This window comes from Thermothelomyces thermophilus, chromosome 1 (assembly GCF_000226095.1).
Source record: "Thermothelomyces thermophilus ATCC 42464 chromosome 1, complete sequence".
NCBI classification, from domain to species: domain Eukaryota; kingdom Fungi; phylum Ascomycota; class Sordariomycetes; order Sordariales; family Chaetomiaceae; genus Thermothelomyces; species Thermothelomyces thermophilus.
In genome coordinates this window covers 6,401,108-6,425,836 of record NC_016472.1, presented here as the reverse complement: position 1 = coordinate 6,425,836, position 24,729 = coordinate 6,401,108, and the positions used below count along the sequence as shown (strand labels likewise).

The 24,729-nt window shown below is 58.6% G+C and overlaps 9 protein-coding genes and 1 non-coding gene across 10 annotated transcripts; 6 read left to right on the top strand and 4 right to left on the bottom strand.

Moving 5' to 3' along the window:
- Positions 1–967: 967 nt before the first annotated feature.
- On the top strand, positions 968–2,817 carry MYCTH_2107377 (uncharacterized protein; the record flags this gene model as incomplete). Its single annotated transcript, XM_003659861.1, has 2 exons — positions 968–983; positions 1,232–2,817. 2 exons carry the CDS (start codon positions 968–970, stop codon positions 2,815–2,817), a joined length of 1,602 nt encoding a protein of 533 aa, XP_003659909.1.
- A 1,165-nt stretch (positions 2,818–3,982) lies between these two features.
- Positions 3,983–6,114, top strand: MYCTH_2297467 (uncharacterized protein). The gene is made up of 2 exons (XM_003659860.1): positions 3,983–4,641; positions 4,733–6,114. The coding sequence occupies exons 1-2, from the start codon at positions 4,100–4,102 to the stop codon at positions 6,072–6,074; spliced, it is 1,884 nt and encodes a 627-aa protein (XP_003659908.1). The 5' UTR covers positions 3,983–4,099; the 3' UTR covers positions 6,075–6,114.
- Positions 6,115–6,722: 608 nt separating this feature from the next.
- Positions 6,723–10,518, top strand: MYCTH_2297465 (uncharacterized protein). Its single transcript, XM_003659859.1, has 2 exons — positions 6,723–10,069; positions 10,206–10,518. Exons 1-2 carry the CDS (start codon positions 7,085–7,087, stop codon positions 10,248–10,250), a joined length of 3,030 nt encoding a protein of 1,009 aa, XP_003659907.1. The 5' UTR covers positions 6,723–7,084; the 3' UTR covers positions 10,251–10,518.
- A 95-nt stretch (positions 10,519–10,613) lies between these two features.
- On the top strand, positions 10,614–10,687 carry MYCTH_t35. The gene has a single exon. It is a non-coding gene; the product is annotated as a tRNA-Asn (tRNA).
- A 383-nt stretch (positions 10,688–11,070) lies between these two features.
- MYCTH_2297462 (uncharacterized protein) lies at positions 11,071–14,010 on the bottom strand. Its single transcript, XM_003659858.1, has 7 exons — positions 13,700–14,010; positions 13,571–13,624; positions 12,886–13,504; positions 12,629–12,819; positions 11,815–12,574; positions 11,609–11,758; positions 11,071–11,542 (listed from the first exon to the last, which is right to left on the bottom strand). Exons 1-7 carry the CDS (start codon positions 13,826–13,828, stop codon positions 11,262–11,264), a joined length of 2,184 nt encoding a protein of 727 aa, XP_003659906.1. The 5' UTR covers positions 13,829–14,010; the 3' UTR covers positions 11,071–11,261.
- Positions 14,011–15,149: 1,139 nt separating this feature from the next.
- MYCTH_2297460 (uncharacterized protein) lies at positions 15,150–16,543 on the bottom strand. Its single transcript, XM_003659857.1, has 3 exons — positions 16,375–16,543; positions 15,293–16,285; positions 15,150–15,195 (listed from the first exon to the last, which is right to left on the bottom strand). Exons 1-3 carry the CDS (start codon positions 16,400–16,402, stop codon positions 15,170–15,172), a joined length of 1,047 nt encoding a protein of 348 aa, XP_003659905.1. The 5' UTR covers positions 16,403–16,543; the 3' UTR covers positions 15,150–15,169.
- Positions 16,544–17,499: 956 nt separating this feature from the next.
- MYCTH_2297454 (uncharacterized protein) lies at positions 17,500–19,247 on the top strand. The gene is made up of 2 exons (XM_003659856.1): positions 17,500–17,826; positions 17,901–19,247. The coding sequence occupies exon 2, from the start codon at positions 17,944–17,946 to the stop codon at positions 19,135–19,137; it is 1,194 nt and encodes a 397-aa protein (XP_003659904.1). The 5' UTR covers positions 17,500–17,826; positions 17,901–17,943; the 3' UTR covers positions 19,138–19,247.
- Positions 19,248–19,550: 303 nt separating this feature from the next.
- Positions 19,551–19,721, bottom strand: MYCTH_2055988 (uncharacterized protein; the record flags this gene model as incomplete). Its single annotated transcript, XM_003659855.1, has 1 exon — positions 19,551–19,721. The coding sequence occupies one exon, from the start codon at positions 19,719–19,721 to the stop codon at positions 19,551–19,553; it is 171 nt and encodes a 56-aa protein (XP_003659903.1).
- Positions 19,722–19,839: 118 nt separating this feature from the next.
- Positions 19,840–20,511, top strand: MYCTH_87116 (uncharacterized protein). Its single transcript, XM_003659854.1, has one exon. The coding sequence runs from the start codon at positions 19,933–19,935 to the stop codon at positions 20,089–20,091; it is 159 nt and encodes a 52-aa protein (XP_003659902.1). The 5' UTR covers positions 19,840–19,932; the 3' UTR covers positions 20,092–20,511.
- A 970-nt stretch (positions 20,512–21,481) lies between these two features.
- On the bottom strand, positions 21,482–23,590 carry MYCTH_2297450 (uncharacterized protein). Its single transcript, XM_003659853.1, has one exon. It carries the CDS (start codon positions 23,401–23,403, stop codon positions 21,706–21,708), a length of 1,698 nt encoding a protein of 565 aa, XP_003659901.1. The 5' UTR covers positions 23,404–23,590; the 3' UTR covers positions 21,482–21,705.
- Positions 23,591–24,729: the final 1,139 nt, after the last annotated feature.

The following is a 24,729-nucleotide window of genomic DNA, read 5'->3' as shown; positions in this document are numbered from 1 at the left end:
CGGCAATCTCGAGAACAAGTAGCTCGAGGTCTGGAAGGAATTCGGCTCGGTTTCCGACGATATCATCAAGCTGGCCACGACAGGAACGCTACGGCGGACGAGAAGAAGAAGAGGAGGAGGATGGTGAGGAAGCTGGGGGCCTTGGTCCGGGACTTGTGCCATTTCAAAAAGTAAACCGGGCAAGGAAGCAAGGAAATGCGGTTGCCAGGGTTATAACTTAGGCCACGCATGCACTAATTAGATTGCCACTCCTGCCACCTCAAGTCATTAGCGAGGTAATGAGACAAAATGGCAGTATCCTCAGGCTACTTGCAGTGACTCACGCCACAGCCATCATCATCATCTAAAAGAATGTCATTATGTGATTGGGTGAGTAATTAGCTTGGAACATGAGGACAGTGCCTGATCACCTCTCTCTGTACCGACTTGACCGAGGTCCATCACTCGAAGAATCTTTGTTGCTACAATGTAAGGAAAAGAGGCATGTGCTGTAGAATATATATTATTTAGCTGGACCAAAGAGCTTGTTAGCAATGAATCCCACATCACGGGGTTGTCACAGTCTTGCTCCTTCCCCTCTTACTCCCCAGGCATCCAAACACTGCAACCAAATCGCCGTTTACAAATCTCTGTTTTGGCCACTCCTTTGCTCAGTACTCGAACCACTTCTTGACAGCAGCACAGCAGACACGACAAGCTCAGCTTTCCATTGTCATTCATTCATCGTCCAGGGTTGGCAATTTTCAACAACTTTGATCCGGTATTGTTACAGTTTCAAGTTGCCAACGTCCCCAGAAAGGCAAGCGCCTTCTGGCCACAGTGGCAGAGCGGATGGGCGTTCGCACCACATGTTCTCGATCTTCCATCACTCACATAAACCCCGAATCAACCTCGCAAAGAGGCCGAGCACCTTTCCGTTCTTTCAACTTCTCCAGTATCCCTGATCGGTTGTCTATTCCGATTTACGATGATCTCTCGCAAGCGTGAGTATTCGCAATGATCTTCTTCTTCTCCTCCTCCTCCTCCCTCTTCTCCTCCTCCTCCTCCCTCTTCTCCTCCTCCTCCTCCCTCTTCTCCTCCTTCTCCTCCTCCAGCCTGGATTTTCATATTCTGCCTCCAGTCCTCGTGGTCTTAGCAGCTTATCCTAAGCTTGCCCTTCTCTTCTTTTCAATGTGCTATTCCAAAGAAGCAGACTAGGCCTCTAGCTAATTAACTGACCTTATTCCCCCAGCTACCTCTCCGCCCTCCCCACACCTCCCCCGACAGGGCGTCCTCACCGGCCGCATCGATCGCAACAACGAGGATGGCAGCTCGGACGGCGAGAGCCCTTACAAGCAAAATCAGCATCGTATGGTCGCCGGGACGACTCACGCTGAAGGTGCCGGTGCCGACCCTCCCGTCCCGGGCCAACCGCGCGGGAGGACCAACCGCGGCGGCGGGAAGTATGGCCGTTGCCCGCGCTGCGGGACGGGCCGCCGCGTGCGCTCCCGCTTCAACCCGTACGGCCAGTCGGTGCACAGGGGGAAGTTCCGCTTCGTCTGCAGCGACCGCGCCAACCACGGTTGCGGCTATTCCGAGGTGCTTGAGTCGGATCCCGCTCTGGACCCGGAGTCCTATCTTGAGCATTCGGCTGCTCCCCCGCAGGCAGCCCCCAGCTCCGCGTCCGCGGCTATCCGGAACCGGCGTCAGGGACAGAGTCAGGGCCGCACTCGCGGTTCTAGCGCCAGTGGCAGTGGTGGCGTGAACCTGGATGCGAGTCGTGATGGCATCGGCAGAGGTACTGTCAGTTGCGGGAACGGGAAATATGACATTGAATATGAGGAAGAAAGAAGCGAGGAGGAAAATGAGAATGAAGAAGACCCCGAGCCGGTGCGCCGACGCCCGCTCACTACTGCCTCCGAAGCCTTCAGCAATCGCGCCAATGATGATAGAGGCGCCGGCCGGGACACACCCCAGCAGAGACTCGGCTGCCCCCAATGCATGCAGGGCCGCCTGTTCAAAAAGTACAAGAACGTCGCTCCGTTTACCGAGGCCGTCCTGGTCTGCGAGAAGGGTCGGAACGGCAAGAACACGATGGGCGGCTGCGGCTACATGGTCGACATCGGCGCCGAGCCGGCCGACGATGACGACGCCGGCGCCGGCGCCGCTATTATTACCGCCGACGACCAGGACAAGGGCGAGAGGGCGGCCAACGCTCGAGCACAGATACGGCAGCTCAAGAAGAACTCGGCCCGGCAGTTTGCCCGCGAGAGGAAGGAGAAAGAGAAGTTCATCATGGAGGAGCGCGCCCGCGCCGTGGCCGACCCCAACGCCGCGGCCGTCATGGCCGCCCCTGACCCCAAGACCAAGAGAAAGAAGATCCTCGTCGACCTCACCAGCGACGACGAGCTCCTGCGCCCTGCCCGCCCGGAGCTGGCCGGCGAGGCCGTCGGCCCTTACGCGCCGATCTTCATCGTGAGCAGCGACGACGAGGCCGCCCCGCCCGTCAAGCCCGCGAGGCGACCAATCAGAACTGCCGAGGTCACTATTGGGTCTCTCCAAGGGCCCGAAGCCACCGCGCCTGACGACTTTGATTCCGTCGACGACGCGGAGCTCACCCGGCTCGCCGAGCTCGCCGAACAGGCCGGCCGCGCTGATCACAGAACCGATGACAACAGCAGAAAGGAAAAAGAGAAAGAGGAGGAGGAGACCTGCGGAGACAACGAGACGGACATGATGCTGCTGGCCGGACGACTCGCTTACGAGAGAACCGAGAGAGGTCAGAGCGCCGCTGCCAGGGCCGCGAGGATCAGAACAACCTCCAGAGATTCCATGTGAGGCGTCCCGTATGGTCGGCGACTTGGCTACGCATCCCAAGATTCATGAGGTCTTTCTGAAGAGATAAATGATTATGAAAAACCGGCGTCTTTTGGAGTTGAAGTGTCACTGGCATTGGGCTTCTCGGTGCCTCATTCCGTTGGTTTTACTCATCGACGGGTCCTTTCTATCTCTCACGCTGCTACATCAAGAGATATCGGTTTTCTGGTTCCGTAGGTAATTAGTCTAGTCTAGGTAATTAGTCTGGAGCGCGTTGAGAGAAGCATAGAGCTCATGAGATTGGTATGCAGCGATGCAGACACGTCACGAACAAATTACCACTACAACAGAGCAGAATTGGGCCTGATCCGAAGAACTCGCACCATTGCTTTCGCGTGAGCTTTAACGTGAACATTGCCTGCCGGATCTTGAACATGTACGGTTTTTTTATCGCTCCCTCACTGGTAGTGCGGCTAAGCCAGCTTGTAATTAAGGTCTTCCGAATGGAAGAGAGAAGGTCTTGGGGTAAACTTCTATCACTAGTACTGCGCAGTGCTGCATCAGCGAGCGTTGTACATACATACAGAGGTACAGTATATACACTCCTGTGTACGGAGTAGTTCCGTGCGTATAGTAGCTACCGAATAAGGCAATTAATAGGCTTAAAGATGCCAGGTGCAATGGTCAGGTTGCAACGAGCGAGACTCTCGGGCCCGGCATCCAGGATTGGCAGTTTGGACCCCACACAGCTTGCCAAGCAGCGCCAAGGTTGAGCCAAGTTAGTGGCCGGGGTCGTTTTGCCAAGACCAGAACGGCTCCAGTGGGGTCGAGACCCAAGTCGCGATAGGTACGGAGTAACTGGCCTCGAAGTACGCGACTGACGCGACTTTGGTGTTTCTTCGAAAATAATCTCCACGAGCGTGTTCTTTTCTTCTTCTTCAACTTTTTGACAGCCGGAACATCAATTGTCCCTGTACTACCCTTACGTGTGTAGTCGGTACGGAATACAGGTTGTCGTTTCAATTGTCAATTGATGTGTTTCATTCAGACTCATATTTTCCTTTCTGACACATCTCACGCATGCAGAGAGGTGCTTGCATCTCGGCCCAAGCTTCGAGTCCCACCGTTGTGCATCCGTTCATCCCCCACCACCAGTCGCAAGCGGCTACATTCTTCTATTGAATTCTCATAGGCCCACACACAGTGCCAGGTTTATCGTCAGTCAGTCATAAAGGGAAGAACTTGTGAGAGGAATAGAGAGAAAGAAAGAAGTACATGAAAGAGGCGAGGAGGAGACGCAGCCATGGCTGACGAACCCACGCTCCCTCCTCTTCCCCCTTTGCAGGCGGGCGACAGAAAGAAACGGAGCCGTCGGCCAGACTCTCCTCCTCCTCCGCCACACTCCTCATCAAGCGATCCTGCCTTCTTCTCCAGCGATGACGACCCGGCCATCGACAACTACCAGACCCTCGGGCGCCGCAAGCGCAGGTACGTGGGCACTTGGTATGACCAGCAGCCCGCATCGTCCGACTCGGCCTTGGGCGACGAGACGCAGCCGCGCTACCCTCCGCCTCGCGGCACCAAACCGCCAAAGCCGCAGAAGCGCGAGTTCCGAAGGCAGCTCGACAGCGGCGTCTGGATGGGTACCGAAGGCTCCGTCACCGACACCGACGACGGCTTCGACCTCGAACCAGCCGCCGCGAGACTACCACTCGCGGCTCCCCGACCTCGCGTTACGGCGATGCCGCCTCCTTCGGTTCGGCCGCGCCTCTCGCCGCTGGAGCAGAGAGTCCAGGACGCCATCGACTTTTGCGTCGAGACCGGCACCGAGCAGGTTGACCTCTCGTAAGTCATTGCATCGTTCCAACGCCCTCTCTCTCCCTGATGAGGGACTCTAGCTCAGCGACAACGGTATCTAACGCCTGTTGGTGCGTAGCGGCATGGACTTGGAGACCATTCCAGACCACCAGATCCGGTCCCTCTCCAACATCGTGCCCATCCCACATGTGACAAGGGATGTGGCCTTTGAGCAGAGAGAGCCCGAGATCCAGCTTTTTCTCTCCAACAACCGCCTGCGCCGCTTCCCCGTCGCCCTCGTCAACGTCGAGAACATTACGGTCCTTAGCCTGCGCGCCAACCGCTTGGTGACCCTCCCCCCGGCGATCGCCAAGCTCGTCAACCTCGAAACGCTGAACATCGCCCAGAATTTCCTCAACTTCCTCCCTGGAGAGCTGCTTGCCCTCCTCCGTCGCGGCGGCAAGATGCGGAACTTCGCATTCGAGCCGAACCGCTTCTGGCAGCCCCAGGCGACGGCGGCCACCGCCGCCGCCGCCAACCCGCAACACGCTGCCGAGTACGAGCGGCTCACCTTCCCCGGCCGACCGGCCGAAGCGAAACCCCAGCCCACCTGGTCCGGCGTGACCACCGAGCTCTACGCCCGCACGCCCGTCCACTTCCTGGACAGCGCGCTTAACGCCTGCACCCCGTTCACCCTTCCTCCATCCCTCTACAACCCCCCCGCGCCTTCGCCAGAGAAGTCGCAGGCGCGGGAGCAAGGCGAAAACCCCGCCGCCCCCCTGTTGGAGATCGAACCGTTCACCGCCCTCGCCACGCCTACCAAGCCCATCTACCGCGACATGATGCTCCTCGCCGCAGACCCACACCGACGGAGAAGCAGCGGCGCCAGGGGGCCCAGGTCCCTCTTCGAGCTCGCCCTCCGCGCGTGCGCCACAGCCTCGATCGCGGCGACGGGCCGCGACGATGACGATGACGACGACGCGCACGCGCACGCGCACGACTGCCAACTCCACCCCGCCGGACGCCGAGCCGACCTCGTGCCGTCCTGGATGCCGCGCTACTTCGCGCGCGCCGTCCAGCGCGCCGTCGACATCCGCCGCGAGGGCGGCGCCAGCTGCGCCGTCTGCGGCCGCGACACGGCCATGCCGCTGGCGCTGTGGGTCGAGTTTCGCCGCGTCGGTCGGGCGGCGGCCGCGGCCGCGGTCGCCGGCGAGGGCGCCGACAACGACGGGGCGGAGGGGCGGGGGAGAGGAGTAGGAGGAAGAGAGGCGGGCGAGGAGACGGCTGGCGCCTCCGCCGCAGCCGCCGCCGCCGCCGGTGCCGGGTTTCCGTCGGCCGCGGCGGGGATGGGGATGGGGATGGGGGCCGAGGGCGGGGGTATGGTGTTGGTGCCGTTCCTGCGCGTCGCGTGCTCGTGGGCGTGCGTGCCTGTCAAGGTGGGCGAGGTCCGGACGGAGCGGGAAGAGGAAGGGGAGGTCTGAGTGTAAGGGCTGGCCAGGGAAGGGGCCCGATGAAGGGCTGTGGGCCTCTTTTTTTCTTTTTCCGTAGTTTGGTTTCTCACCAGAGTCGAAGGGAGTTCAGGTGGCCATTTCTTCGCCGGGCGCGTTTAGATACTGTCACGGCGATGGACAGGACCTGGGCTTATTATATCCTGTGTGTAATGTGTAGGGCCCGTTTCTCAGGTACTGTACATAATAAAGTACATGAAAGTGTGAATGCTGGAAAATCCAGAGAACTCGGTTGTTGTGTCTCGCGTTTGTCCTGCGCAGTTCGTGATTAATTATCTCAAACAATCAATGCTCTCATGGCCGTTTCTTCCAAAAGCGAGCGCAGCTCCGCGTCGACGGCTGTGGGGAGATCGTCCAGACAAGCAACTGCCTGAGAGCTACTGGGCTTCAAAACCTGCGTCTTCTCTCCTTTTGTATGTGGCCTTCAAACAAATTTGACTTTGGGACCTTGCGTGGTACGGAATGCGACTACGCTAGGATAAGGTCGGTTTCGGGGGTAACACTATCAGTTCCTTGCTGGTGGCAATGCCAAGACATCTTTCGGGCAGGGGTTCCTTCCGCTGCAGTATGCACAGAGACGCTGCACCGGCAACGCCTTCCAATTGTTTTAACGTCACCTCTTCTCGCTGGAGCTCCCATTACCACCGCAGCGGAGCTTCCCCAAAGCTCGAGCTTTCCCATCCCATCGCCAACGATAAGGCCGGCCACTCAACATCGCAAAACCAAAACCATCATCTCCCATATTGCTTGCTTTGGCAGATCAATGGCCCACGAAACGAAAATTACGATCCTAAACCTAAAGTAGTTGCAAGACCTCGAATCGCCCGTCAGCGCGCCTCGGCTTGCGCTCCCTCCCCCTCTCCGCCCCCCCGGGGCCGCCAATACCCAGGAGACCTATCCCAAAAGTAAGGGAGAAGAAGAAAACGAAAAGATTTAAAAAGGAAAAAAATAAAAAGAAAAGAAGAGAGATATAGCTAGGAAACATGCGCCCCCCACACCTCCTACCGACCCTCTGCTCCCTCGGCACCCTCCTCCTACTCCAAGCCCCCGGCGCACAGGCCGTCTTCCGCGACGAGGTCGGCCACATCGACTACCACCACCAGCTTCTGGGCCTGCCCCAGCGCGAGACCACCTTCTTCCACCGCCCCCGCCGCGATGACCGCGCCAGCCTGCTCTACACCCTCAGCGACCTCGGCGTCCTCGGCGCCGTGAACCCGGGCACCGGCGAGGTCGTCTGGCGGCAGTCGGTATCGGGATCCGGATCCGGCGGACCGAACGCGGACCCGGGCGGCCGGACTCGGGAAGACGGCGGCAGGGGCGTCCGCGGCTTCATGCGGGCCGGCGAGGGGGAAGGGTGGGTCGTCAGCGCGTACGGCGGCGCCGTGCATGCGTGGGACGCGGTGAGTGGGAGGAACAAGTTCTGGGTGCGGCTTGGCGGCGGCGGCGGCGGCGGCGTGGAGGTGGTGAGGGACCTGGAGGTCGTGGAGTTGACGGAGAGCGGGCCCGGCAGGAAGGACGTGCTGGTGCTGTCGGAGGAGGGCGAGCGCGCGGCGACGGTGGCGCGCCGGCTCAGCGCCGAGGACGGGAGCGTGGTGTGGGAGTTTCGGGAGGTGACGGGGGACCTGCCGCTGCAGGTGAGCACCAACCTGGAAAAGGTGTTCGTCGTCAGCCTGAAGGGGGCCCCCGGAGCGTACAGCCTCAAGGTCACCGTGCTCGATCCCGTCACGGGGAGGAAGCTGGACGAGATGACGGTCGGGTCGAGGGCGGACGTGCACGACAGGCAGGACGTCGTGCTCGTCGGCGCCAACTCGGCCGCGCCGGTCGTCGCCTGGACCGACCACGCCCGCAGGACGCTGTGGGTCAACGTGCTGGGTACCAAGACGCGCCACGAGTTTCCCCTGCCCGCCGACACGGTCGAGGTCGAGGTCCACGCGCCGCACCTCGCCCAGTCGCAGCCGCACTTTTTGGTCCACAGCAAGACGGCCGCCGGCCACCGCGGCGAGGTCTTCCACGTCGATCTGAAGACGAATGCCGTCTCCAAGGCCTACAGCCTGCCGCTTCTTCCTGGCCCCGGCGCCTTTTCCACGAGCTCCGACGGCGCCAACGTCTACTTCACCCGCATCACCGAGGATGAGGTGGTTCTGCTGTCGTCGCAGTCTCACGGCGTGCTCGGGCGCTGGACGCTGAAGACGGGTGACCCGAATGCTGCCGCCGTCGTCCACGCAGTGTCCGAGGTGGTCAAGAAGGGCGGCGGTTCGGGGGACAGCTACGCGGTGCGGGCAGCGGCGGTAACCGACCTGGACGACTGGGTGCTGATTCGCAACGGCGAGTCCGCCTGGACTCGTCACGAGGGCATGAGCGGGGGAGTTGCGGCCACGTTTGCCGAGATCCCCGAGAGCGAGGACCTGGCTAGGTCGCTCGAGGTCGAGGCGCACAGCAACCCCGTGCAGGCTTACATCCACCGAGTCAAGCGCCACATCAATGACTTGCAGTACCTCCCGGCCTGGATCGACAGCATCCCGTCGAGGTTCATGAGCAGCGTCCTCGGCAAGGATGTGCCTTCCACCACCGGTAAGCTGGCCCGGGACAGCTTTGGCTTCCACAAGCTGGCCGTCTTGGCCACGAGGCGCGGGATGCTCTACGCTCTCGATGTCGGCAACGGCGGCAGAGTGGTGTGGCACAAGCGGGCCTTTACGATCCCCAAGGCCAGCAAGTGGGACGTCAAGGGAATCTACGCCCACGAATCCACGGGCGAGGTCACCATCCTCGGCTCCAACAATGACTTCGTCGTCTTGAAGGGCGATACTGGCGAGATCATCGAGGCGAAAAGCCCCAGCCCCGAGGCCACCACTCAGGCTACCGCTCTGGTCGACACCTATTCTGGCAAGCAACTCATCCGGATCGGGCGCGACGGCAAGATTGGTGACCTCCACGTCTACAAGGCCCCGAGGCAGACCGTGGTGACACGGGGCGCCGCAGGCGAGCTCAGGGGCGTCGTCTTTGTCGCCAACGGCACGAGCTCGTACGAGTCGACCTCGTGGACCTTCTCCCCGCCGCAGGGCCAGAGGATCGTAAACATTGCGACCCGCCCGGCCCACGACGTCGTCGCCTCCATCGGCCGTGTCCTCGGCGATCGCACCGTCAAGTACAAGTACCTCAACCCCAACACGCTCGTCGCCGCCGCCGTCAACGACAAGGCCCAGACGCTGACCGTCTATCTCCTCGACACCGTCTCAGGCCAGATCCTCTACTCGGCCCAGTACGAGGGCATCGACCTCGCCAAGCCCATCGAGTGCGCCATGGCCGAGAACTGGTTCGTCTGCACCTACTTCGGCCAGTACGCGCTGCGCGACAACGCCGCCCAGTCCCTCAGGGGCTACCAGATCCTCGTCGCCGACCTCTACGAGAGCACCGAGGCCAACGACCGCGGCCCGCTCGGCGCCGCCGGCTCCTACTCCTCCATCGGCCCGGTCGACGTCCCCACGGCGGACGGCGTCCTCCGCCCCGCGGTGACGTCCCAGTCGTACGTCCTGAGCGCGCCCATCTCGGCGCTGCAGGTCACCCAGACCCGCCAGGGCATCACGTCGCGGCAGGTGCTCGCCTACCTGCCCGAGTTGCACGGCATCGTCGGCATCCCCCGCGCCGTCCTCGAGCCGCGCCGCCCCGTCGGCCGCGACCCCACCCCGGCCGAGGCCGAGGAGGGCCTGATCCGCTACCACCCGGCCATCGAGGTCGACCCCAAGACCGTCGTCACCCACGAGCGCGACGTCCTCGGCGTCGACCGCATCATCGCCACCCCCGCCGTCGTCGAGAGCACCAGCCTCGTCCTGGCCTACGGCGTCGACGTCTTCGGCACCAGGGTCGCCCCGAGCTTCCTTTTCGACATCCTAGGCAAGGGCTTCAACAAGGTCGCCCTGGTCGGGACCGTCTTGGCCTTGCTGGTCGGGGTAATCATTCTGGCGCCGGTGGTAAGTCCTCCTTCCTTTGGTTTTTTCTTCTCTTCTTTTGGTCCTTTATTTTTTTGGTTTTGGTTTCTTTCCCCTTTGTCTCCCGTGTCCTGGGCCAAGTTGTGTGTCATGTTTTTGTTTGCTAACGATATCGCAGGTGAAGAGGAAACAGATCAATCTGAGGTGGCAGGCCCCAATGTAGAAATGCATTATCTCTGAGGATCTTCTCTCTTTCTTATTGGGACTTTGCTATTTTAGACATAATGCACGCGTGGGAAATACAAAACATCGCCATTTTTTTTTTGTGTGTGTGTGTTTTGATGCTTTCCGTGGGCAAAATATTCTGCTAGTCCTGCTGCCATGGTTGGGCATCCACTTGCCCTAGATTTGTCGCTCTAACGTGGTGACCGATCAATGCTTCAGTGTGAGTGAGCTTCGATCAACCAGGAATGTCAACAAACGGAGCGGCCCCAACCGAGCAGCGAGGGCAATGCGACAAAGTTGACAGATCTTTGGAGATAAACAAACTGGAACCGGCCGATCATCATCAAGCAATTGGGTAGCATCCTCTGTGGCGCAATTGGCTAGCGCGTCTGACTGTTAATCAGGAGGTTGGAAGTTCGAGCCTTCCCGGAGGAGCTTCGGTTTTTTTTCTTGTTTGCCCGAAAGCAACAACAATCAGGGTCACGAATGCACGTAATCCTCGTTGATGTTCTTTTTTTTTTTCTCTTTTTGATTTTCATTTAGCCGGCTTGTCGATTAATTCGCCGCTGGGTCGGCTTCGTTGGAAGGACACTTACAGGCAGTAATGTAACAGAGAGCAGTGCTTAGACGCCTCGCTTGCAACTTGCGGTAAAGGGACAAAATCGCTGTGTCGTCTGAGCTCGGCACTGCACCAACCAGACTGGGAGGGTTCGCGGAGGTTACTGAGGTAAACTAGTTTACTTACTTACAAGCTCCCGCACTATCGCCACTTCGCCCCTTGAAGTTATTCCCCCCCCCCCCCCCCCCCCGGGTAAATAAACAAATGATGATTGCACGCAATACCTGCCAAAGCCTTGTATGTTCCCAACGGAAAGCTTCAACCCGCCGCCCGCTCCTGACTAGGTAACCCACACCCTCTGGCTCGTCGGCATGTCTCTTGAACCAGGTCATCATGTTACAGACTAGCCGCTACCCAACAATATGTCTCCTCCTTTGGAACTTGGGCCAATCAATCATCATCATCGAAGATCTGGAACGTGTTCTGTAAGATGGTATCCACCACTCTCACCTGCCAGCCGGCATCTGACATGCTGGACCCGGGCGCGGTGCCCATGAGCGTGGGGCCAAACACGATGGCCAGATTCTGCGAGCTCATCCGGTTGGTTGACGCGTTCTCCATGACACGGTGCAGGTGCAGCGTCAGGGCCCGCAGGGTGGCGTAGTTGGGGTCGGGAAGATTGTTGATGATGGCGTGGAGGGAATCGCGCCGGACGATGTCGTCTTCATGTTCTGTCACCTTCGTTAGTGCTCTGTCGTGCGCCAGGACGAGGCAGCGGGCCGAGCACTAGCACTTACGAGCTGCTTCGATAAAAGCAAAGTAGCTTTCCCTCGTCAACAGAGGGTCGGGCAGGTCACGGAAAAACTGCTTGAGCAGGCCGGCGACGCTGTTGACATCGTGGAAGAAGTTTTCGGGATTGCGGAAGTCGAGATTGGCAGAAGTCGAATCTGCTACTGTTAGTCCGTGTGCGAACAGCGAGCAGGGACGGAGACACGCGACGAACCTGTGTCGAAGAGATTCTTCAGCTTGTTAACGTGCGGCATCGAGCCGGATAAGCGGTAGATGCCCTCGACATTCAAGCCGAAGAGATCGACTGCCTGAATGCATTGGTAGACGACCATTGGCACGGCCAGCCCATCTCTCTCGTAGAGCGTGGAGAGGTTGACTCCGAATACGGGGCGGGCCGGAGGAACGTGCGGAGTTAGCGGCGGAGATTGCAAGTGCGCCTGGGCAGGCACCATCGCAGAAGTCTGCTGAGACGTGCTCGCGGCTGAGCTGCCTTGCTGCGACGGCAGTGGTACGTAAGAGGGCTGCTGTGATGGCTGAGAAGAGGGGGTTTGGAAAGATAACGCCCCCAGTTGCGGCGGTCCCTGGGAGGTGACGGAGCCAAAGGAGCCATCGAACCTTGAGGAGGAAGGCTGAGTTTGGTGTGATTGCGCGCCAGGGCCGCGGTACTGCTGGCTTCCGGGACCGTTGCTCTGGTTGATGGTGCTTCCGTGACTGTAACTTCTCTCGTGCTGCGGCTGAGAGGGTGGCGGCGGGCCACCGAGCAATGGCAGGGAGCCCATGCTCTGGTTATAGCTGTGGCCCATGGGCCCCTGGTTTGTCGAAGGAACAGCCGCGTCAGAAAAGGTGCTTGATCGAGCGCCCTGAAAGATGCCGGACGGCGGTGGCTGCACGGCATTCGAAGTTTGCTGCTGTGACGGGTTATGGCTGCCGGCCGGTGCGGCCGGAATCGTGGCTCGATTTGCGGAGTCGAGGAGCTGGGAATGTCAGTGACGGCCGGGAGAGCTCGTCACAGGAATAATGGGACTTACTTGGTTACGCTCATATTTGGGCGGGCCTGTCCTGGGCGGCATCTTGGAGTGCTGGCTGCTCAGATAGTCGTTCAGGTCCTTGTCATTGTCAATGGCGAGGACACTCTCGCGTAAGCTCCGCGCGTCGGGCGATTGCTTGAGAGGGCTAATGCAGAGACCGTTGCTGAGCACCAGCTTCTCGTTGAAGGACGCTGAGAGAGAGAGCTTGGTCAGCGGATCACGTACATAAAAAAAAAAAAAATGCGAGACCGACATACCAAACTTTTGCATCTGTAACGCCAACCCCGAGTCGCATTCCCTCACAATATCCTGGAGCGCCTGCACGGTTTCCGGCCTGGTCTTGGTCTCCAGCTCGTTCCTCTCCGCCGATGCGACCTGGACCTTGCCTTGATAGTCTTGGTCGGCCGCCTGAGCCTTCCGAAGCAGATCTTCCTCGTGCCCAGCACCCGACTTGTGCGCCTTGAAGCCGAACATCTTTCCGCCCTGGCGGCCAGCCGTATCTCCGGTACGGACCCGGTCGTACTCCTCCGCCAGGCCGTCGTATTTCAACTTGGACTTGCGCATCGCGGCCTCGAGCTCGGCGACGCGTTGCTCAGCGGCCAGGCCGCTCTGTTTCCATCCCTTCCTGGACTTATCGGCCATGAGGGCGAGCTCGGTCAGGTCCTCGGCCATCGATTGCAGTGACATGGCGAACTGTATCCCGTTCTCCGCCATGCGCTCGTGGACCGCCATCATCTCTTCGTACGCCTTGCCGAAGGTACCGCCCCGGTGCTCGCCCCGCTGCATGTTGTCCTGAGACAACCGGCATAGCTTCTTGAGTGAGTTCGCATGTTCGTCTTCGAGGGTCGCCCGCTTCTTGAGGAATTGCGCAAACTCCTAGCGGCCCGAGGTCAGCAGCGGCATAGAGAAGGGTGGGTACCAGCTGGGAAGAGTGAACGGTACCTTTGCCGAGGCGATACTCTGTTTGAGGCGGTTGAGCATCACCGAGATGCCAATCTATCAGGCAATTTGTGTAAGCGCATGCATGGAAGGAGGAATCGGTCGGAGTCAGATGCAGTCAGATGCACACACCTCTGAGCTCAGGACTTCCTGCACTTGCGCCCTAGTTTCTTCGCTCAACGGCGCCGGTGTTGGCTGAGATGTGGCTCCATTTTCGGGGGCGACGGCGGTCGTCGCCCCCGCCGTTTCCGCAGTGGACATGGCGCTCGCAAGCCCGAGTAGTCGGTGGACTACCGTCGACTGCAATGCGCGGGGTTCTGGTGTTGAATCCTGAAAGTTCGAAGTCGTGCTCCGGGGCGCGAGTTTCCAGGCTCGGGATCGGGCATGACGGGCTAACAAGGTGAACGAAGTGCTAACGTACCCCTCTACACGAGCCAGGGGCCACGCGACCAATGGATGATGAGTGGGGAAGGAGCTGCGTACACTAGAGCAAGGTATGTATGTATGTATGTACATACATACCTGCTCCAGTCGCTTTCGGCTCCACTACAACAACAGCTCCATAGCTTACAAGCTTCCTTGTTAACTCTGTCCCAATGTATTGTATAAGCATACGCCTGCCAGAACCGGTAAAGTTGAACAACAAAAATACCAAACTTCAATTAGCCAGCCCATTACTCTGATTTTTGAATCATACCAGTACACAGTAATACAACCCCCCCGGTGTCTTATCCCCCAGGAGGTTTCAGGAGTTGGCATGAACAGCTGCGGTTTCAACAGTGCCTCGAAGGTCGAGAGACCCGAGAAAACAAAGTGGACGGTTCTTTGGCGCGAGCTATTGTTGTGTTGAGGCTCTTCTTGAACCCCCCCCCCAAAAAAAAAAAAAAAAAAAAAGATAATTCCTATGTCGGGCCAACATGCGATTTCCAAGAGCGATCATTCAGTTTGCTTTGGAGCTTCTACTTGGCGCCCCTAGTAAGGGCTATACTGGGATGGCGGTAGCGAGTGCGCCTTCGTTATGCCGGAGTCCATCCTCGGAAGCTGATGCATGCAAAGGAGTGAACGTGTGTCGAGAGAGCTGTCTAAGCATCCACAGCAGCTGTCTCGCATTCTCCGTCCACCTCGCTTAGCCCGATCGTCAGGTAAGTCCGCGAACTAATTACTACAAAAGTAAAAGCAAACCGTCTTGGAGAACGGCTGACCGAAATTCGGGTACCGAGTATGCGAGTATGCAGGATGCCGCCATTCAACCAACCATGTCTGACACTCTACGAGAGTGGGCTAAGCGTCTGGAATACGTCCGTAAATGTCTCGAAATGGCCCTTGCTGTTGGCGTCCACGAAGCAGGGGTTTTGTTGGTGGGGGGACCACGACAACGCACCGTTCTCGGAGCCTGTATGTATGTGTGTATGTGTGTATGTACGGACGTATGTCTGTACAACTACGCCAAGATTGTTTGCAAGAACTGGACATATTCTGGGAACAACACAGCAACTATCCGTATCCTTGCGCGCATTTTTTTAAATATATACGACCGCCAAAGTTTTAGCATTTGCAACTAACGCCGGCGCTGGATGCGTTCAATGAGCCTACGCTCGGCCCCTAAACAAAACCCTTGAGAATGGCGGCTTCGGCGTTGATTATAGATGAGCCAGCAGCACCGATGACGGCTAGACACAACGTCAGCGGGGGGGCGCCGGGGCGTTTGCGGGTCGAGATACTCACTGTTATGGCTCAAGGCAACAAACTTGATATCAAAGATGCCGCTCTCGTCCTCGCGGACGCGGCCGACACTGACGGTGTAGCCGTTTGACAAGTCGCGGTCCAGCCGGGGCTGCGGCCTGTCGGGCTCGTCAAACACCTTGATGGGCGGGTTGGGCGCCGAGGGGCAGCCCAGCCGCTGGGCCTCGGACACGTAGCTGCGCATGGCCTCCTTGACCTGCTCGGCCGTCGGCGGCGGCCGCTGGGCGAAGCGCAGTGACACGCACACCGTGTGACCGTCCATCACGGGCACGCGGTTGCACGCGGCCGAGACGCGGAGCGTCTCCTGCGCCTCGAAGGCGGTGGCGTCGGCGTTGATGCTGCCCAGGATCTTGCGCGCCTCCGCCTCGAGCTTGTCCTCCTCGCCCGGGATGAAGGGCACCACGTTGTCAATGATGTCCATGCTGCTCACCCCGGGATAGCCGGCGCCCGAGACGGACTGCATGGTGACGACCGAGACGGTATCGATCTTGCCGAACCTGGCCTGCAGCGCGGCGAAGGGGATGACGAGGCCGATAACGGCGCAGTTGCTGTTGCACACGAGGAAGCCCTTTCTCAGACCGAGCGTCTTCTGCTGGTGCGGGATCAGGGCGAGGTGATCGAGGTTGACGGTGGGCACCACGAGGGGCACGAGCGGGTCGCGGCGGTAGTTTTTGGCATTGGAAAAGACGGCCAGGTTCGCCTGCCGGAACTCCTTCTCGATCTCGCCGGCGACGTCGCTGTCGAGGCCGCTGAAGACGATGTCGCAGTCGGCGAACTCGCTCGCCTTGCATTCGCGCACCACCAGGTCGCCGACTTCGGGTGAGATGGGGCTCGCCTGCTTCCACCGCACGGCATCGCGGTACTTCTTGCCCGCCGACCGGGACGACGCGCCGACGGCCACGAGGCGCAGGGACGGGTGCTGCTGGAGCAGCAGGATGAAGCGCTGCCCTACCGAGCCGGTGCAGCCCAGAACACCTGCCAAAGGGGCATGTCAGCGCGGACTTGCGCCGGGAAGATAGACTATAATTAGCGGGGCAAGAAAGTCGCTGTCTCGGCCACCGTACCGCAATTCTTTACGGGCAATTGTGACATTTTGGTGTGCGTCCGTCTGTTGGGCTCCTCTACCGACTGCCGTGGTATTCGCGCGACGAGCTGCCAACTACGGGGAGAGCTGAGGGAATATATCTTGATAGAGGTGAGTCAGTCTTTGCCCAATGTGTGATCTTCGTGCGTCCCCGACTTTTTTGTTCGGCGTCACTCATGCCCCGCCACCGCCCGGCATCGGAGCCGGGGGTGGAGCCCGTGGGGTTGCGCTCCAAGGCCCCAAGGAGCCCAACACTTGCAGGGGAGCCTGGGTACACTAACGCTAGAGGTCCACCCGCGGTACCGTAGGGCTGGTGTCTCCAGAGTGTCCGCCAGGACGATCGCTCCCAGCGCATCTGGTTCCGGCCCCATCAAGTTCCAGGTTGTTACCTATCCTTTCTTATATGACGGCGTTGCTGAATACAGGCGCTAAAATAATAATAGAATGGAAGAGAGAATGAAGCAAAATGAGCCTACACACCGAACCGGAGATCGAGAGGTTTTAGGATGCTCGTCGCAAAATTATTGAACGCGAGAGGTGGGATACCGGTGTTCATTTCGAGGTTTCTCCATGTCGTCGAAGCCGTTTCCGACACCGATCCCACGCGTCTTGGCCTTGCACGGTAGCCACAGCAGTCTCTTTGAGTCTGGTGAAAAACACCGCGTGGGAGGCCAGATAATGTCAGGGGTAGTAGGAGCGTGCGGTCGCCAAGTCAATTTATACTCGGGCTCCACCAACCGAGCCATTCATTGGTCCTCTTTGTTCAGAACCTCTTTTGAGATCTTCGCAGAGAAGATAGTGCAGCGTGTTGGCATGACCTGCCACCACCTCTGTGCAACCCAACAAATGCCGATGCGAAAGGGACCCGGCGAATTGGAATCGAACAACTGCTACGAATCCCCGACTCCCAATGCTGCCAGACAATAATTACTCAATACTCGAGGGTGTGTGGTGTTCTGGACCGGCAAATACCGCTGGTCTGCCCAGACAGCGCCGAGAAGCTTCCCAAGCCACTTCAGCTCCCATCGATTCTGGCTTGTTGGGGCTAGCAAGGATTGGCAATTAACTATGTACAGTACAGTACGTACGGAGTATGTATGTACAGCATAACAATATAACTATGTATGTACAGTACCTAGTTAGTCCGAAATCGACCCCCGGCTCCGACATGCCAGCCCGCTCGTCAGTGTTGTCTTCCCACTTGAACTTTCACCAACGTCTTGTTGCTGTTGTTAGATCTAGGTCCAGTCCGCTTCACAACTGGAACTGGCACCGGCGCCTGTTTATCCGATCTTCCTGTACACACGGGACGGGACACGCGATACCGCGTGTCTCAGCTGAGCAACCAATTTGCCCAGCGAAAGAAGGCGTATGACGAGGCCGGGAGGATTCCTCGGATTAAGGTTCGGAAAACCCATCAGCTTAAGAAGTGGTAGAAATCCAGTACCCCAAACACACTTGAAAAGTGTAAACTATCATCAACTCGGCTCGCTGATAGTGAACCAGAAAGCAACAACATCTCCGAGATCAGCACACCAACATCATCATCATGATCACCCCTCCGAGAGACGACGACCCCTGGAGCGTGGTCAACGTGGTAGGCCAGTCACCTCCCGTGGACTGCTCCAAGCCGTATGACCCGTCCGCTCTAGCGGGCAGGACCATCCTCATCACGGGGGGCGCGTCCGGCCTCGGCGCGGCCTTCGCGCGGCACTGGGCCGGCCACGGCGCCCACATCGTCATCGGCGACATCAACGACCGCCTGGGCGAGGAACTCGTCGCCGAGCTGCGCTCCTCGCCGTCCGCCGCCCCGGGCCAGGTCATCGCCTACCAGCACTGCGACGTGACCTCGTGGACGGACCAGGTCGCCCTCTTCCAGACCGCCGTCTCCCTCTCCCCGACCGGCTCCCTCGACGCCGTCGTCGCCGGCGCCGGCATCGCCGAGTCCGCCAACCTCCTCGACCCCTCCCCGCCCCCGACCCTCTTCGACGCGCCCCCCGCCACCATCGACGCCTCCACCCCGCCTCCCCCGCTCCGCGTCCTCGCCGTCAACCTGACCGGCGTCATGTACACCGCCCACCTGGCCCTGCACCACCTCCCCCGCAAGAAGCACGACGGCCGCCGGGACAACGGCGACCGCGACGGCGACCGCCACCTCCTGCTGATCGCCTCCATCGCCGGGCTGCTGCCGCTGCCGGGGCAGACCGAGTACACGGCGTCGAAGCACGCGGTGGTGGGCATGTTCCGGGCGCTGCGCGGGACCGCCTGGGCGACGCGCGGGGTCCGCGTCAACGCGCTGGCGCCCTACTTCGTCGACACGCCCATCCTGCCCGGCTCCGCCGTCGCCCTGCTCGCCGGCGCGGGCCAGACCGACCCGGCCGACGTCGTCGACGCCGCCACCCGCCTGGTCGCCGACCGGCAGATCAGGGGGCGCGCCCTGTGCGTGGGACCCAAGGTGAGGCTCGTCGACGCGGACGGCGGCGGCGGCGAGGCGGGGGAGGGGAAGGAGGGGGGGCTCGGGGGGGCCGGCGTGCGGGTGGTGGAGGGGCTGGGAGAGCAGCCGGGGGAGAGGAGGCAGGCGGTCTGGGAGATGTACGGGCACGACTACGCGCGAGTCGAGACCTTCGTCTGGAGGTACTTGGCGGTGCTGAACTTGATGAGGCAAGTCAGGGGGTGGGTCGGGTTCGTCGGTGATCTGTTGGAGGTCTGGTTTCGCAGGAGGGCGAGGGAGAGGAGGAAGTAAGACTGCACCTGCTGTTGCTTAGCCGCCTCTTTCCAGGGTTAGATAGATCGGATGATTCCCGACAGTTAGGGATTTGGCGAGTTTCAAGATCGCCCTGATCTCCCGTATTGATTGATTGACACCATGGGCTGTGTTTGGTCCGCTTTGTCTTGTTGATTCGGGCCCTTCGTTAGTCCTCGAATGCGCATCTCGTGGGTCTTGGCAAACTCCTTTTGAGGTTTCAATGAAGGTACCGGGATTCCTTGTGTGATGGATTCCTTGGCCAGACTTGTGTTCCACCTCCTAGGAATTCAGGGGACGATTCGGGTTGCTCAGATCTCGGTCCATATCCTCGGAGAAGCCCCTCCAAACTCTCTAACGCCTGCCATATCAACTCTGTCCTACGGCAGCCCTGGTACATACGACCATATCCGCTAGGAAGCACGGGATCCCGTCCGCTCTCCCCGAGTTAAGCTAGCGAGAGCTCGAGTAGTAGTTGGGTCGGTGACGACCAGCGAATGCCGAGTGTTGTATGTCTTTTTGCGCTTCTTGTTGGTCTTCGCATGCCCTCTCTCGTTTGGTTGGTGTTGGCAATCTTCTGCCATGGATGACACCGTTCCGTGTCATGCACGGCAAAGCAGTCCGCCAAACACCGCTGAGACTAGACTGACCCTTGATCGTGAAACCAACGGACGTCAAACAAGTCACTTGGCTGACGTGTTTGGGCACGGCAAAGACTCGATTAATCTCAAACCACTCCGTAAGCTACTATGCGACCAAAAAGAGAAAATAACAAGAGAAACAAAAGAGGAAACGATGCGTGCTTTGTGTGATGCATCAAGCGCGAGCAGAGCGACAACAGACGGACCCACCCCCAACCCTGTTCCAGGAGCATGTCTTGAGCCACTTGAGAACAAGAACGTCGAGCGATGGTTCGGCCATCCATGCACGCATCCAGCACCGGATACACTCTGATTCCGGCTTCCGGGAGCTTTCGCGCTGGTAGTAGCAGCCGGAACCCCCAAGCCGATGGTTAATCCAAGGTCAGGAAACGAACTCCAGCGCCTCCATAGAATATCCCACTAAACCCAGCCAAATAAACACAGCCCACGCAATTCTCAAGGTATTGGATCCGACCACAATGAACCATTTATATCAGCAAGCAACCACAATGACGATGACAAGAAATAAAGTAACTGGACCAACCAGGCACCACCGCTGTGAAACCCACCAAGAAAAAAAGAGAATCGCCAGTCAGGCACATGCAACGTCCAGGTACATTGCCATGGCCTGCAGAACGGAGCCGAGGGGCTTCTGGCGAGGGGTAAGGTGTGTCGAGCCAACCTCGCGGACCCTGGGAGCTTTGCTGGCATGGAGAAAAATTGAAAGTCAACAACAAGGAAAAACAAAAACAAGAAAAAGCCGGCCTTGTTGAAGATCGTAATGGAGAATGAGGGTATGGAGGACAAAAAAACAAATAGGAAAACAAGGGAATGGGGTGCAATGCCCAGATCCGAATGCGAACCTGACCGGACCCCGATGAACAATGAACCGAGCCCAGCTTGTAAGAAAACCCACGATGCAATCCCTTTTTGCCGAAAGCTTGTAAAGCGCCAGTGATGTATCAGTCCTTCCTTCCCAAATCTTTGTGCTGGTATATCCCGGATGTGTGTTGCCTGTCCCTGTGCGTGCCCCTCTCGTGGTGATGACTCCTTACGGCGTTGCTTTTTTTTTCTTTTTCTCCTTTTCTTCCTTCGCCGACGTGCTGTTGTGACATGGTCATAACGTACCACCATTAAGGTCCGGGAGGAAGCCGCGGTGACCCGAGTCCGTATGTGTTGGTCAGGAGTTATGACACCGTGCGTTAGCTTGCCGGCTGCTAAAAAAAAGATTCCCTCCTCCTCCGACCATTTTTGCGGTTGATACCAAAACTCCAACAGACCCCCGATGAACCTCCCAAGGGATGTGTATCGCTGCTCGATGCTCGCCTCTGATACGATGATAGTGATGTCAAACCGACGAGACGCCGTAGGCCATATAATATAACCCCCCTCTTTTCGCCTTCCTGCATGACCTTGCGCCCTGCTTGCCATGATTTGTGTATGTGCGAAACCAAGCCGAGATGATAGCCGCGTGACCATGACCCAACGAAGGGTTAGGGGGCCACTGCGATCCGTCCCAATGCCAGAGGGGAATCACAACGAAAGTAGACTCTAAGACTTTGATGCCCGCCGCGAAACCCCGTCACAAGGCCAACAAATGCAACCAACCAAATGACCCACAAATCGTCGTAAACCTGGGAATCATTACGTGCGCAGAGTAAAAAAAGAGAAAAAAGAAAAGGAAAGAAAAGAAGAACAAGATAAAAAAACAAATGACTGATGAAGAAACAAGATAAAGTACCCCCAGTTTCGGACCGAGGATATCGAGTGAGTCAAGCTCGGTCTGGAGCTGAATCTCAAGGGAACAATGCCTAAGCCTCTGGGCGGTGGATCGGTGAATGATCGAGTGAACGGCCCTGACCAGCTGAAGCCGGAAGATAGGAAATGGCCAGCTATAACGACGGAGGAATTTTCACGCGTCGTTAGGTTATCGCCCCATCATATAAGGCGGGAATGCCGATGGATTACCGGCCATCACAGGGCCGTTTCCGTTGTACACACCGCCCCATGGGTTGCCAGGTGCGTTTGACATGTTGGGAGGGGCGTACATGCTGGTGGTGCCAGTGGCGAGGCCGGTCGATGGCGGGTATCCACCACGATTCGAGGAGAGACCTGGAGGCGCACTCAATCCGGGTGGAGGGCCGCTGGCTGTGGTGAATCCGCTGGCGGACCCGGAGTGCATCCCGTTCATGCCGCTGCCCATGGCGCCCGCGCCGTTTTGGTTTTGGTTCTGATTTGATCGTACACCGAGAGGGTTCTTGGAGAAGCTCAAGCGGATGCCTCCCTTGACGCTGTTGTGGAGCGGTTGTCCGTAGAGTTCGTGCAAGGCCTTAGTCGCAAAGGTGACGTCTTCAAACTCGACAAAGCACATGGGCCCATTCTGTTTGGTCCTGAAGCAGAGGCGTTTGTATCCACGCTGCCGCGAGAACATGGCCTTCAGCTCCTCCTCAGAGGTGTCAAGGGGCAGGTTGCCGACGTAGAGCGTGTTGCACGGCGGGTTCTGGTCGGCCGGGTTCGCTGGTGGGAAGTTATTCATCCGGTGGGGCATCGGGGCATTGTATCCTGTGCCGTGGCCGCCCATTGCTGTGGGCGACATCGTGTTTGGCATTCCAGGAAGTGTCCCCATGCCGGCGTGGCCGTAGTACCCCATCGGAGTGTGTGTAGCGGCAGGGCTCGGGGTGGTGTTCAGTGACAGGTTCGCCATGCGGGATATCGGCAGCTGCGGCGCTGTCTGTCGACGCTGCAGACCGTTCTCGGCAAAGCCGACGGGGTCTTTGAGCAGCTCCTTGGTCTCATCGTCCTCGGCAGAATCGATCAGCGATTTGCTGGTCATCTGCGTGCCGGTGGCGAGATGGTTTCCGATCGGCGATTGCGGCCCGAAGATGTTATGGTAGGGGGCGCTAGCTTCGTGCGCGGTCAAATCTCCAAACTTGTTGTTCAGAGGAGGCGTGATCTTGTCCAGCGATTGGAACGTCCCGTTGAACCGCGATGTCTGTCTTGACGACGGAGCAGATGGAGTCGCGGAGCCGTTCGAGTTGGGAGCGCCCGCGGACATGATGGCGTCGTTGGAAAATCGCTTGCCCAGGGCCGTGGGACTCGAGCTGCCGAGGATCTCGACAATCATCTCGGCATCGTTCGAAATGTTGGATTTCCCGTCGAGCATGTTCTTGGCTTCCTGTGCGCCCGCCGGGCTTTTGAACTTGAGGATCGCGGATCGGAAACCGGCATCGGCGGATTGTTCAACAGGCAAGACCTCGACATCGACCAAATCCTTGGAAAAAACCATCATCAAGCGCAGTGACTCCTCCGACGTGTTGAGCGGGAGGTTACGAATCAGCGCTGAGGAGAGAGTCGGGGGCGTCGCGGATTGCAGGGTGCCCAGAGACTTTTTGGTGCCGCGATCAAAGGAATTGGCATTGGAAAGTGACGGCGGGTAGCCCGGCTGAGAAGACGCAGGCGGGCGGTAGGCCTGCGCCGGGGGAAGATAGGCCGGGACGGCCATTGTGGTCTTCGTCGCGGCGGTGGTCGCGGGGAAGGGACTCGCGCGACTCGACGCCAGGGCGGCAAACGAGCCGTTGGCTGGCGCGCCAGTGGTCGAACTCGGCGGGTTGTTATCCCCGTTCATGCCTCGCGACGCATGCAGCGCTGCGCAGTGGAGGAAATGGGTTGTGTCGTTGGCTGCGACGATTGCGACGATTGCGACGATTGCGACGATTGCGACGATTGCGACGATTGCGCTGATCGGGAGACGAGGTTCGGGGGTTACGAGTGGGAACGCGCAGCAGTGCGCGACAACTGGTGGAGAAAGGATGTCAAGTACCGCGAGGGCAATGAGGGCTCTTGCCGTGCTTTTGTTGGAATCGGTGCTCTTCGGTTGGAACGCGCGGCAGGGGAGCCCAAGCCGAGTAGGAAGGATAACTGACGACGCTGAGGGGCGGGCGCAATAAGACACCGGGCGGAGGACTTTGGGTGCAGGTACAGATTAGGAGCTGCGCAAGATGAACGATGACTGGAAGGGGGAAAAAAAGGTTGGGGGTTGGAGAAAGATTTGGTGTGGGATGATGAGGGGAGCTTTGCAGAAGGCTGCGCGCGCGGGACTGGGGATTGACGGGTGGGCGAGAACTGCTTGGGACGTTCCAGTCAATGGTAAAGCTTCCCGGGGCACCTCATCGATTGTGAGTGATTACGAGCCTTATTACACCGTACACAGTTCAGTACCGTATCGGTTAGCGCTAACGGAAAGAAAGGAAGCCTGAGACAGTGCAAGTTTGCAGAACCAAACATTGTTCGTCGGCCAGAACCTGCTCCGGCTCGGATTATAATAGTTAACCACTTTGACAGCGGTAGTTACTTTGTTGCTGTGAAGCACAGCCACGAGGCGAGAGCACACATTATCAACCGAAAGCCACTCACGTTGGTATTAGCGTAGATTAGGTTGCGAACTGAGATTAACAGAGTACTGTGTAAAAAATTCTGCATGCCGTACTGTGTATACGTACAGTGGGAGAAATGATCAGAGTGACGGGAAACGGCGTAAAAGTGAAGCCTAAAACCTGGACCCCAGCCAATCAAAAAAGGGCTGGCACATGTGCCTTCGACCGCAGTACGGAGTACAGCGTACTGCGAATCAAGCAGGTGGTCTCCTGAACCAAATCGTCTTGGGCATCGGCAGAATTGGGAACAACGACATGGTCCCTATGTCCTCCTGTGAGCTTACAGGAGAGGATGTGATTTTATTGGTGATGGTCGCAGTGGTGGTGATTGCTTTTTATGAGCATTGCCCTGGCGGAGCTCCGCCCGGCAAGGAACGAACATTTATTAGTGTAGGAGCAACAAGTGTGCTCTCTCGGGCGAAATCAGGGCTCGGAGAGATCCAGCCAAACTCTGGTTTGGAGAGGGCCGGTGGGCTGGCGACCACGCTAGCCCCAAAACCGATGCGCAACACTGCCCA